Source organism: Chiloscyllium plagiosum, unplaced genomic scaffold (genome assembly GCF_037043375.1).
Source record: "Chiloscyllium plagiosum isolate Xiang-an unplaced genomic scaffold, Cpla_swu_hap1 HiC_scaffold_19, whole genome shotgun sequence".
NCBI lineage: Eukaryota > Metazoa > Chordata > Chondrichthyes > Orectolobiformes > Hemiscylliidae > Chiloscyllium > Chiloscyllium plagiosum.
Window position 1 is genome coordinate 76,439,434 of NW_028270157.1, and position 12,408 is coordinate 76,451,841.

The 12,408-nt window shown below is 43.3% G+C and overlaps 1 protein-coding gene across 1 annotated transcript in view; it reads right to left on the reverse strand.

The window, feature by feature from the left end:
• LOC148146815 (putative G protein-coupled receptor 139) overlaps positions 1-113 on the reverse strand; it is a 75,662-nt gene extending 75,549 nt beyond the window's left edge. Inside the window, exon 1 of the mRNA XM_087996920.1 lies at positions 1-113. This exon is cut by the window's left edge and continues 68 nt beyond it. Within this exon, the coding sequence (XP_087853046.1) occupies positions 1-113 (113 nt within the window).
• Between the last annotated feature and the right edge of the window lie 12,295 nt (positions 114-12,408).

The following is a 12,408-nucleotide window of genomic DNA, read 5'->3' on the forward strand; positions in this document are numbered from 1 at the left end:
TGCTGTGATAATGTTATTCGATCATAATATGTAGAAAGATACCAAATATAAAAGGATAAACTCTTGTCCATGTTTGTCACATTCCAGTCCACTATTCTCAGATTCTGATCCATTGTTGGAACACTCCAATCTAAAGTTCTCAGATTCTGAGCTCTCCTTCCCCTCTCTGGAAGGGCTGATCCCTGTTAGTCCTGTGGGTGATGTTCCCACTCTTATTATAGAATAACACATAATACAGAGCCCATTTATAATTAAACAATGAAAACACTCCACTGGGATAATTATAATCATTGGAGACTGACATTAGTCACTGCCAGTGAACAAACAAGTTCAGCTAATACCTTCTTTACATCACCTTTAATATCACAATAAGAGGGAACATATACTCAGTCAGGATGGAATGTATGAGGATTACTGAGGGATGGACCATAAATCTTCCAATCCTTTTAATACTTCCTCCTTGTATGTGGGAGTAGTGCCAGAACACTGCAGGGTTATGTATGTCCCACCCTGTTCATAAAAGGAGACAGTGATAAAATAGCATAAAATGACTGATGGGGAAATTTCTAGAGAGCATAAGCCAAGGTAACAATATTTATTGCCCAATGACTTTGTGTAATATTGCTCTGACTGGAAAGTGCACTGTACCAAATCCTTTCATAACCTTGAGACATCATTCAGAGCATTGAGACTGCAGCTCAGGAACAGGAGGGAGCAATTCTGTCCCCATGTGGCTGTTTCAAGGGATAGGAGGAGGCCATTCAGCCCATTCTAACCTATCACCATTGGAAGAGGTGGAAAGCTAGAATGTTGCCATATTTTGCAAAGGGAATCCATTTAAAATATAGACAAGTGTTACTGCAGCTGGAGGGGGCATTACCGAGAGGACACTTGCACTACATTGTGTTGCTTATGTTTCAGTAACTGAGATGGGAGGGACCTCCATCAGATACAGTTTAACGGCTGCTCATAATCCATAGGTTACCATTTAGGTTCTTGAGCCAGTCACAGAGTCTGTAGGAGGCCACTCATCCTCTTGAGACTGTTACAAAAGAGGAACAACATGCCATTTAGTCTCTCGAGTCTGATGCAAAGGAAGAGGAAGAGCATTCAGCCTCTCGAATCTATTACCAGAAACAGAAATTCACTCAGCCTCGAAAGCCTGTTACAGAGGAACAGGAGGAGGCTATTCAATGTCTGGAGTCTGTTACACAGAAACCATAGGGGACTTTCAGCCACTTGAGCCTGTTACATAGGAACAGGAGGAGACCATTTAGCCTCTGAAATCGATTACTCAGGAACAAGGGGAGGCCATTCAGCCTCTCACATCTGTTACACAGAAGATGCAGTAGGGAGACATTGAGCCTCTTGAATTTGTTGCACAGGAAAAGCAAAATCCATTCAACCTCTTGAGTCTGTTTGATGGGAACAGGAGGAGTCCGTTCAGACTCTCTGGCCTGTTACTTAAGAATAAATTGATAAAGTCATTGGGTCCTACAGCATGGTGACAGAGCCTTTGGTTGAAACTGGTCCATGCCGACCAAAATGTCGATCCACACTAACCCCATCTCCCTGCACTTGTCCCATGCCATTCTAATCATTTCCTATCCATGTATTTGTCCAAATGTCTTCTAAATGTTGTTAATATACCCAACTCATCGACTTCTGCTGGTAGTTCACTCCACAAACGGACCACCCTCTGTGTAAAAAGGTTGCCCCTCAGTTGCCCTTTTAATCTTTCCCTCCTAAACTTAAACTGATGCCCTCTAGTCCTCTATTCTCTAACCTTGGCAATAAAACTGAGTGCATTCACTCTATCCATGCCTCTCATGACCTTATACATGTCTTAAGATCCCCTCTCAGTCTCCTACGCTCTAAGGAAACAATGTCCTAGCTTGTCCAACCTCTCCCTAGAACTCAGACTATTGAGTATTGGCAAAATCCCTGTAATTTTTTTCTGCACTCTTTCCATTCAATAACATCCATCCTGGAGCAAGCTGATCAAAACTGAACACAATACTCCAAGTACAGCCTCAGTAATGTTCAGTACAACCGCAACATAATTTCTCAACTTCTATATTCAATGTTGTTACTGATGAAGGCCAGTGTGCCAAAAGCCTTCTTCACTGCCCTGTCTGTGACTCCACTTTCAGAAAACCGCGCACCTGAATGCCTAGGTCCCTCTGTTTCACTACACTCCTTCAACCCTAACCATTCACTATGAAACTCCCACCTTGATTTGACTTCCTGATTTGAATCCTTCCTGATGAAGGGTTTGTACATGAAAGTTTCTGGACAATGAAACAAATCACGGAGGAGGATGCTGCTCTCCACCAAATACATCCACTGCTCCTGGGAGCCCAGCACATAAGGGCAAAAATAAGGATGAAACATTTGTAACAATCTTCAGCCAGAAAGTGCCAAGCAATTGAAACATTTCAACCTCCGTCCATGGTCCATAGACGGCATCAGAGTTGGCAACTGGCAAAGAATTCAATACACTCACAGGATATCAAGAAATGGCTGGAGACATTGGAAACAGCTAAGGTCGTGGGAACAGACAACATTTAACTCCAGTTGGAATCCCTAGTCAAGCTGTTCCATTAGGAACACTGACAATTCCCAACAATGTGGTCAATTCCCCAAGTATAAAAAGCAGTGACCCATCAGTGTACAGTCTATCATGTAAACATGAAGGAAAGTGTCAGCAATAATGTGATTAATCGGCAAAAATCTACACAGTGATGTTGATTTAGTGTTCAGTCAGGGTGACTTACATCCAGACCTCATTACAAGCTTAATTCAAAAGTATGGAACTCCAAAACAGAAATGACGGTAATTACTGTGAACATCAAGGCATCATTTGACCGAGTGTGACAATAGTAACCTGAGTAAAACTGTCTGCTGGTTGGAGTTATCACTGGCAAAAACATTTGCTGCTCTTACTGTCAGTAATTCAAACTCCAAGACATCTCTGCAGGCATTCCTCAGGAGATAGAGTGTCCAAGGCTCATCCATCTTCAGTTGCTTCAATGACTTTCCCTCCATCATAAAGCTACACGTGGAAATGTTGACTGATTAAACCATTTTCCCAGATGATGAAGCAGTCCATATTAGAATGCAATAACATCTGGAAAATATCCAGACTTGGTCTCACAAGTGGCAAGTAATATTCATGCCACTCACAAAGGCCAGGTAAATACAGCAATAAAGAATCAAAGCATCCTTCTTTGATTATCAAGACCATGACCATCACTGAGTCCACAACACGGTGTTTATCAGCATCCAGAAAGTGGACTGGACTAGTCATATAATGAACTTGTCTTCAAGAGAATAGGAATTGTGCAGTGAGTAACACACCTCCTTACTCCCCAAAGCGTGTCTATCATTGGTAATATGGAAGTCAAGGATATGATAGATTCCATCCCAAGAATAACCCAATACAGAAACACCAACACATCCACAAAAATCTATCCTCTCCACCTCCGATGCTCAGTGTGAGCAGTGTACACCATCTACAAGATGCATTACATCAAGGCTTATTAGACAGGACCTACAAAATCCAATCCCATCTTGATGGACTGAGGCAGCAGGCACATGGAAAAAACACTCATTTGTAAGCTCCCTCCTTCTTATGGTCATATGTAATGAAGTTCGTTCATTATTTCACAATTCTCAACTCTTCAGATTACAAAATCAGTCCAAAGGCAGCAAGACTTGAACAATAGCTTGGCTCAGGCTACTGAGTGACAAGTAACACAGTGCCAGTTAGGTGCCAGCAATGACCATCTCCAATCAGAGAGAATCTGGCCCCTTGACACTCAACGAAATTGCCATCACTGAATCACTAGCATCATCTTGGGAGTTATAATTGCTCAGAAACTGAACTGGACTCATCCTATTAATGCGGTGGTGCAGAAACAGATTGAAGACTAAGTATCCTGTAGTAGATAGCACATCTCCAAATTCCCTAAAGCTTGTCCTCCACCTACAAGTCAAGTGTGTGATGGAATACCTCCACATGCCTGGATGTGTTTTGCTCCAACAATACTCAAGAAGTTTGACACCATCCATTACATAGCAGCCTTCTTAATTGGCATCACATTCACAAATGCACATTCCCTCTACCACAATAGTAGCAGTGTGCACCAGCTACAAGATGTTCTACAATCATTTACCAGGAAAGCACATCCCAAATACAGGGGAATTAATGAGAAAGACAGATGTAGTTGATAAATGGGAACATTATGACCATGAATCAGGGATCAAACTTAAGCAGCAGCAGATAGACAGGGTGTAGCGAGCTCAGCAGATTTGCAATATGCATTTGTGAAAGTTAGAGGACATTTAAACTTTGGAGCTGGAGCCTCCTCAAATATCCCCATCTGCATTGACAGGAGGAGGCAATCTATCAGTGCAAAGGATCATTTGAAGCACTTACAACAATCTTCAGCCAGAAGTTTTGAGAAGTTGGACTATCTCAACCTTCTCCAAAGGTCTTTCAGAAAAATTGATTCACTGCACTTGATATTGAAAAACATCAGCAAAGTGCCCTGGAAAAAGTCCCAAAACACAACTATTCTGCACCCCTAGCTAATTTGTTCCAATATAGATGCACCATTGGCATCTACTAATGTGGAAAATTGTTCAATTATGCCCTGTGCATAAAAAGCTGTACAAATCCAAATCAGTCATTATGCCCCATCAGTCTTCTCTCGATCATCGGTAAAATGGTGGAAGGGTACATCAACAGCATGATCAGACAGCACTTGCTCAGCAACAGAGAAATGACAGCTCAGTTTGGGTTCTATAATGCCCGCTCAACTCCGGACATCATTCCAGCCTCGATTTAGACACACAAAGAGAACAGAACCCTCAAGGCAGTGTGAGAGTAACTGCTCTCAACTTCATGGCCACTTCGGAACTAATGTGGCATCAAAGTGTTTTAGCAACACTGGAGTAAATGGAGGATAACATAAAAACTTGGTCATTTTGGAAGGGAGAATCAAAGAACAGTATATTATTTAAATGGAGAAAGCTGCAGAAAGCTGTAATAAAGAGGGACTTGTGTTTCTCCGAAGTGATGCACAAAAAGCTAGGATTCTTAAGAGGTTTGACAGGATGAATGCTGTCAAAAAGAAAAAAGCTTGTCTTGGTGCTGCAGACAATTGATGAGGAGGCCCTACTGACAAGGGTATAACCTTTCTTGCAGTTAGACTGGATTGTAATAGCTGGAGGAGGTCGAAAAGAGAGAGTAAAGAAGCTAATGAAGGTTACAGATATGAAGAGGGTTTTAACATCTGGCAGAGATTACAGAGACAGGGAGGACTGGAGGTGCTTCCACAGATAGAGATGGATTTTGAAAGCAATGGGGAGCTGTTTAGGGGAAGAAGGTGATTATAGAATCGGAGGCGCTGTAGGGACTAGAGGCTGTTAACATTGGAGTAGGTTATATGGCTGAAAGCATTGTCACAGCTGGAGCAAGGAAAAGAGATGGGCAGAGTTGTAGGTGCTGGAGAATGTTGCAGGTATAATGAGCATTTTATTGGTTTGAGGATGTTATTGAGATCATGAGAATCGTCAGGGCTGGAGGGAGTTTCTTTTGTGGGATGTGGGCATTGCTGGCTGGCCAGCATTTATTGCCCATCCCTAGTTGCCTTTGAGGTGGTGGGGGTGAGCTGCATTTTTGAACTGCTGCAGTCCACCTGCTGTAGATTGACCCACAGTGCTATTAGGGAGGGAATTCCAGGGAGAGAGGGAACTTTGACCCAGCAACAGTGAAGGTACGGCAATATATTTCCAAGTCAGGATAGTAAGTGGTCTGAAGGAGAACTTGAAGATGGCGGTGTTCCCATACGTCTGCAGCTGTTGTACTTCGAGATGGAAGTGGTCTGGGGTTTGGATGTCGCTGTCTGAGGATCTTTTGTGAATTTCTGCAGTGCATCTTGTAGATAGTGTACATTGCTGTTGCTTAGGTAAAGTGGTGGAGGGAGTGGATGCCTTTGGATGCAGTGTCAATCTGGCAGGCTGATTTGTCCTGGATGCTGTCAAGCTTCTTCAGTGTTGTTGGGGCTATACTCACCCAGACAAGTGGGGACTATTCTATCACACTCCTGACTTGTGCATTGTAGATGGTGGACAGGCTTTCAGGAGTCAAGAGGTGAGTTACTCACCACAGTATTCCAAGCCTGTGACCTGCTCTTATAGACAATGTATTTACATGGCAAGTCCAGTTGAGTTTCTAATCAAACATAATTCCAAGGATGTTGATAATGGGGGAATCAGTGATGGTAACACTATTGAATGTCAAGAGGTGGTAGGTAGATTGTCTCTTGTAGATGTTGGTCACAGCCTGGCATATCAGTGGTTCAAATGTAACTTGCCTCTTGTCATCCCAAGCCTGGAAATTATCCACATTTTATTGCATTTGAATATGGACTCCTTCGGTTTCTGAGGAGTCACTGATGGTGCTGTACGTTGTGCTAACATCGGGGAACATCCCCACTTCTGACCTTATGGTGGAGGGAAGGTCATTGATTAAGCAGTTGGTGATGATTGGGCTGAGGACACTATCCTGAGGAACTCCTGCAGAGATGTGCTGAAGCTGATATGACTGACCCTCCACAACCATGACCATCTTCCTACATGTCAGGACTGACTCTATCAGCAGAGTTTGCTGATACCCATTGATTCTAGTTTTGCTCGGGCTCCTTGATGCCACACTCAGTCGAATGCAGCCTCGATGTCAAGGGCTATCACCCTCCCCTACCCTCTGGAGTTCAGCTCTTTTGTCTATGTTTGACCCAATGCTGTAATGAGGTCAGGAGCTGAGTGGCACTTGTGGAATTCAAATTAGGTGTCACTGAGCAGGTTATTGCTGAGCAGGTGCTGTTTGATAGCACTGTGGACTACACCATCCATCACTTCACTGATGATTGAGAGTAGACGATGGGGTGGTAATTGGTTGGGTTGGATGTGTCCTGCTTTTTATGTACAGGACATACATGAGCATATTTTCACATTGTTGGGTAGATGCCAGTGCTGTAACTATATGGAATCGCTTGGCGAGGGGAGCAGCATGTTCTGCAGCTCAAGACTTCAGTACTATTCCTGGAATGTTGCCAGAGCCTGTGGCCTTTGCAGTAACCAATGCCTCCAGCCATGTATGGATAGCACGTGGTGTGAATCAAATTGGCTGAAGACTGGTATTTGTCCAATTTAGCACAGTGATAGAGCCACACAACGTGATGGAGGTTGTTCTCAATGTGAAGGCGGGACTTTTTCTCCTCAAGGACTGTGCCGTGATCTCTCTCATTGGACATGTCATGGACAGACATATCTGCAGCTGGTAGATGGTAACAATGAGGTCTAGTATGTTTTACCCTCTTGTTGGTTCCTGAAGAAGGGCTTATGCCCGAAACGTCAATTCTCCTGCTCCTTGGATGCTGCCTGACCTGCTGCGCTTTTCCAGCAACACATTTTTCAGCCCTCTTGTTGGTTGTCTCACCACGTACCACAGTATAGTAGCTATGTCCTTGATGGCCCAATCAGCTCGATCAGTAGTACTGCTGCCAAGCCACTATTGGTGGTGGGCATTGAAATCCTCCACCCATAGTACATTTTGTGCCCTTGTCATTTTCAGGGCTTCTTCCAAGTGTTGTTCAGCATGGACAAGTATCAATCCATCACTTGAGGGAGGATTGTAGGTGGAAATGAATTGGAGTCTTTCTTGCCTGTGTTGAACCTGAAGCCATGAGACTTCAGGTCTGGAGTTAATATTGAGAACTGCCAAAGCTCCACCCTCCAGACACACAGTGCCGCCACATATGATTCCGTGAGAATGACTATTGTATTCTGTTTCTTGACTAGTCTGTGAGACAGCTGTCCCAATTTTGGCACTCAGCCCCAGATGTTGGGAAGGAGGACTTTGTAGGGCTGACAGGACTGTTTCTGCCATTGTCTTTTCTGATGCCAAGGTCGGTGTTAGGTGAACCCCATGCAGGTTGATCACTTTGAGGCTTTGTAGCGATTGGTACATTTGAATAGCTTGCTGGTCCATTTCAAAGTCAATTGAGAGTCAACCACATTGTTGTGGGTCTGGAATCACACGTAGGCCAGACTAGCTGGGTATGGCAGATTTTCCTGAGAAATATTAGTGAACCAGATAGATTTCACTGACAATCAACAATGTTTTCATGGTCATCAGTATGTTCTTAATTGAAGATTACTTTTGATGATTATTGGACTGGAGGAGATTGCAAAGATTGGGAGATTTCTGTGGATCAGAGTAGCTAACAAAACAGGCAGAGCTGCAAAATTTGAGAAAGATTATATAGAGACAGAGGATTGGAGATTATGGAGGAGATTCCAGGGAAAGGAGGTTTATATGGTCTGTATGAGTTACAGAGATAAGTAGGGCTGCATTGGCTCACTGAGGTTGTAGAGAATTGATAGTATTTGTTCGATGACATTACTGAGATAGGATATTACTGGAGTTGTAGGACTCTCAAGACATCCTTATGGCATAAAACAATGTTATTTGGCCCATCAGGTTCACACCAGCTCTTTGACTGAACTCATTACAAATGATCTCCTGCATTCCACCCCCTCACCCTTTTGCATTATTTTTAGTCACAATAATTATCCAAAACCCTCTTGAATGTTTCAACTGAACATGCATCTAAAACACATTCAAGTGTATCCTAACCACTGTCAGAGAAGTTCTTCTTGGTATGAAACCTCTTTCTAGTTTCCTATTAGTTTTACTCCACCTTTTAACCCTGTCTGTATGAGGGCCCACCTAAGATTCTGGGGCAGCTCGATGTATGCTTGCAGTTCTCTCATACCCTCTCTTTAATCATCTCTGCTCTGAACCTTCAGCATTTCCCCAGGCTCTCAACTCTATTCTCTATCTATTCTATTGTTCTTCTTCATCTTAACCACTTGCCATATTGTCATCCAGGGAACTTTGCACTGGTTATCCTGCATTACCTATATGAGGGAGCATTCCTCGATTGGACCCAAACCATCTTCTCTTTGAAGGGAACCTGTTGTTCAGTTTTCCTTTTTCTGACCAACTTGGTGTTCCAGTCAGACCTTCCCAGCTTCATTTTTGCTCCACTGAAGGCCGCTCTAAGTCAATTGATTTTTCTCACTCTCCATTGTTGTATGTCATTCTCTGCCATCATCCTGAATTTTACAATAAAATAATCACTGCCCAAAATTGTTCCAAACTGACACAGGATCAACTTGCCCCATCTCTTTTGCACAGACCAGGTACATTCTCTCTTGGGCTGGACACATTCTCCTGTAGTAACCTCTCCTCCATACAACCCAGGAACATTTGACTCTCACTGCCCTGACATGACCAGTATCCCAGTCTATATTTGGACCATTTAAATTTCACAATATAACTATTGTATAATATTGTCATCTCTCTGGACTGCCTTATAGATTTGCTCTCTACATCCTTTCCACTAGTTGGCGGCCTACAGACTGCACCTCAGAGCAAATGCACACTTTTTATTCTGGACCTCCAGCTAAATACATTCTGTCCTTGGAGAAAACCTCTCTTTTTTTGGGCTCTTTAACTGATGTTATCCTAAACCAATTCTTTTACATTTCATCCTTTCCTTTCTATTGTTTCTGAATACTTTGGACACAGTAATATTTAACTCCCAGTCTTGCTATTCCTTGAGCCAGACCTCGGTTATTGCCGCGTCATCAGATTTCCACATACCAATCTGCAACTGAATCTCCCCATTCATATTTACTGTACTCCCAGTTTTCACATGAATGCAGAGTAACTATGATTTAGACTTTCTTACTCCACCTTCCCCTATAAAGCTTGTTATTGTAAATCCTGATAATCTCCTCTACTGTTCCCTTTCAGTTCCCATATTCCACCAATTTATTTTAAATCATTCCCAACAGCACTAACCAAATGCCCCACAAGGGACTCAGTCACAGCTCTGTCACATGCTACTACATCCAGCTTGTAGAGTTGCTAGAACCAGTCCCAATGTCCCAGGAGCCTGAAACCCTTCCTGCCGCATCATCATTCCTGTCACGCTCTCATTCACCTAATACTCCTCGTTCTGTACTGCCTTGCACATGGCACTGGGTGTAACCCAGAGATTGCTACATTTGAGGACTTGCTTGTTAACAATCCACCAAGCTCCCTAAATTTTGATTCTCAGACCACCTCACACTACCTCCCCAAGTCATCCCTCCCACCATGGACCATAACCTCTGGCTGCTGACCGTCCTCTTGCAGACACTGTGATATTCTTGACCTCAGTATCCTGGAGTTGCATTGACAGTCACAGGAAAGCTCATATCTCCTTCAATTTACTGACTATTGCTCCTCCTTCCTTCTCCCTCCCCTCCTGTACAATCAGGCTGCTAGTGGTATCACAAATGTGGCTCTGACCGCTCTCCCCTGAGCAGCCAGCAGCTTCATCAGCTTCCAGACTGGAAAACCGATTTGTAAGTGTGACCCCAGGGTTCTCCTGTATTCCCAAACTGTTTCTTTAACACTGAATAGTTGCCCACTCCCTTCCTTCAGCCAAGTAGTTATGACTACAGTGAGATCCCCTCTCTGTATGTGCCAACCACATAACTCTCAGCATCGCAGATATCTCACTGAGTCTCCAGTCACTGCCTCAGCTCCAAAACCCAGTTTTCAGCCATAACACTGACATGGATTTCAACTTCCCAATATTAAAGGCATTCCATTTGACTAACCTGTGCTGCCATGTCTTAAACTGAAACATATTTATTCTTAATTAATTAAATACTTAAATACTTAAATAAAGTTAACATCAAGGAAATAAGTTTAAAACTCTATCCCTTATCTGCTTGTAACCTACTGAGATTAGTTTATGATATAGGCTCAGACATTCACTTATTCCTGACATGGAGGATATAGAATGTGGAGAAATCGATGGTGACATCTTGAAAAATGTCCATATTACAGAGGGGGAGATGCTGGATGTCTTGAAACATATAAAAGTGGATAAATCCCTAAGGCCTAAGACTAAAATTGGGCCCTTGAACACAGAAACAGGGGAATATATTACGGGGAACAAAGAAATGGCAGAAGAATTGAATTGGTACTTCAGATCTGTGTTCACTGGGGAAGACACAAGCAATCTCCCTGAGGTAACAGTGGCTGAAGGACCTGAACTTAAGGGAATTTATATTTGCCAGGAATTGGTGTTGGAGAGACTGTTAGGTCTGAAGGTTGATAAGTCCCCGGGGCCTGATGGTCTACATCCCAGGGTACTGAAGGAGGTGGCTCGGGAAATCGTGCATGCATTCGTGATTATTTTCCACAGTTCGATAGATTTGGGATCAGTTCCTGAGGATTGGAGGGTGGCTAATGTTGTACCACTTTTTAAGAAAGGTGGGAGAGAGAAAACAAGAAATTATAGACCAGTTAATCTGACCTCAGTGGTGGGAAAGATGCTGGAGTCTATTATAAAGGATGAAATTACGACACATCTGGATAGCAGTAACAGGGTAGGTCAGAGTCAGCATGGATTTATGAAGGGGAAATCATGCTTGACTAATCTTCTGGATTTTTTGAGTATGTAACTCTGAAGATGGACAAGGGAGATCCAGTAGATGTAGTGTACCTGAACTTTCAGAAAGCTTTTGATAAAGTCCCACATAGGAGGTTAGTGAGCAAAATTAGGGCACATGGCATTGGGGGCAAAGTACTAACTTGGATTGAAAGTTGGTTGGCTGACAGGAAACAAAGAGTAGTGATAAACGGCTCCATTTCGGAATGGCAGGCAGTGACCAGTGGGGTACCACAGGGATCAGTGCTGGGACCGCAGCTTTTTACAATATATATTAATGATATAGAAGATGGTATTAGTAATAACATTAGCACATTTGCTGATGGTACTAAGCTGGGTGGCAGGGTGAAATGTGAGGAGCATGTTAGGAGATTACAGGGTGACCTGGACAGGTTAGATGAGTGGTCAGATGCATGGCAGATGCAGTTTAATGTGGATAAATGTATGGTTATCCACTTTTGTGGCAAGAACAGGGAGGCAGATTACTACCTAAATGGAATCAATTTAGGTAAAGGGGCAGTACAGAGAGATCTGGGTGTTCTTGTACACCAGTCAATGAAGGTAAGCATGCAGGTACAGCAGGTAGTGAAGAAGGCTAATAGCATGCTGGCCTTCATAACAAGAGGGATTGAGTATAGAAGCAAAGAGGTCCTTCTGCAGCTGTACAGGGCCCTGGTGAGACCACACCTGGAGTATTGTGTGCAGTTCTGGTCTCCAAATTTGAGGAAAGACATTCTGGCTATTGAGGGAGTGCAGCCTAGGTTCATGAGGTCAATTCCTGGAATGACGGGACTATCTTACCCTGAAAGATTGGAGCGACTGG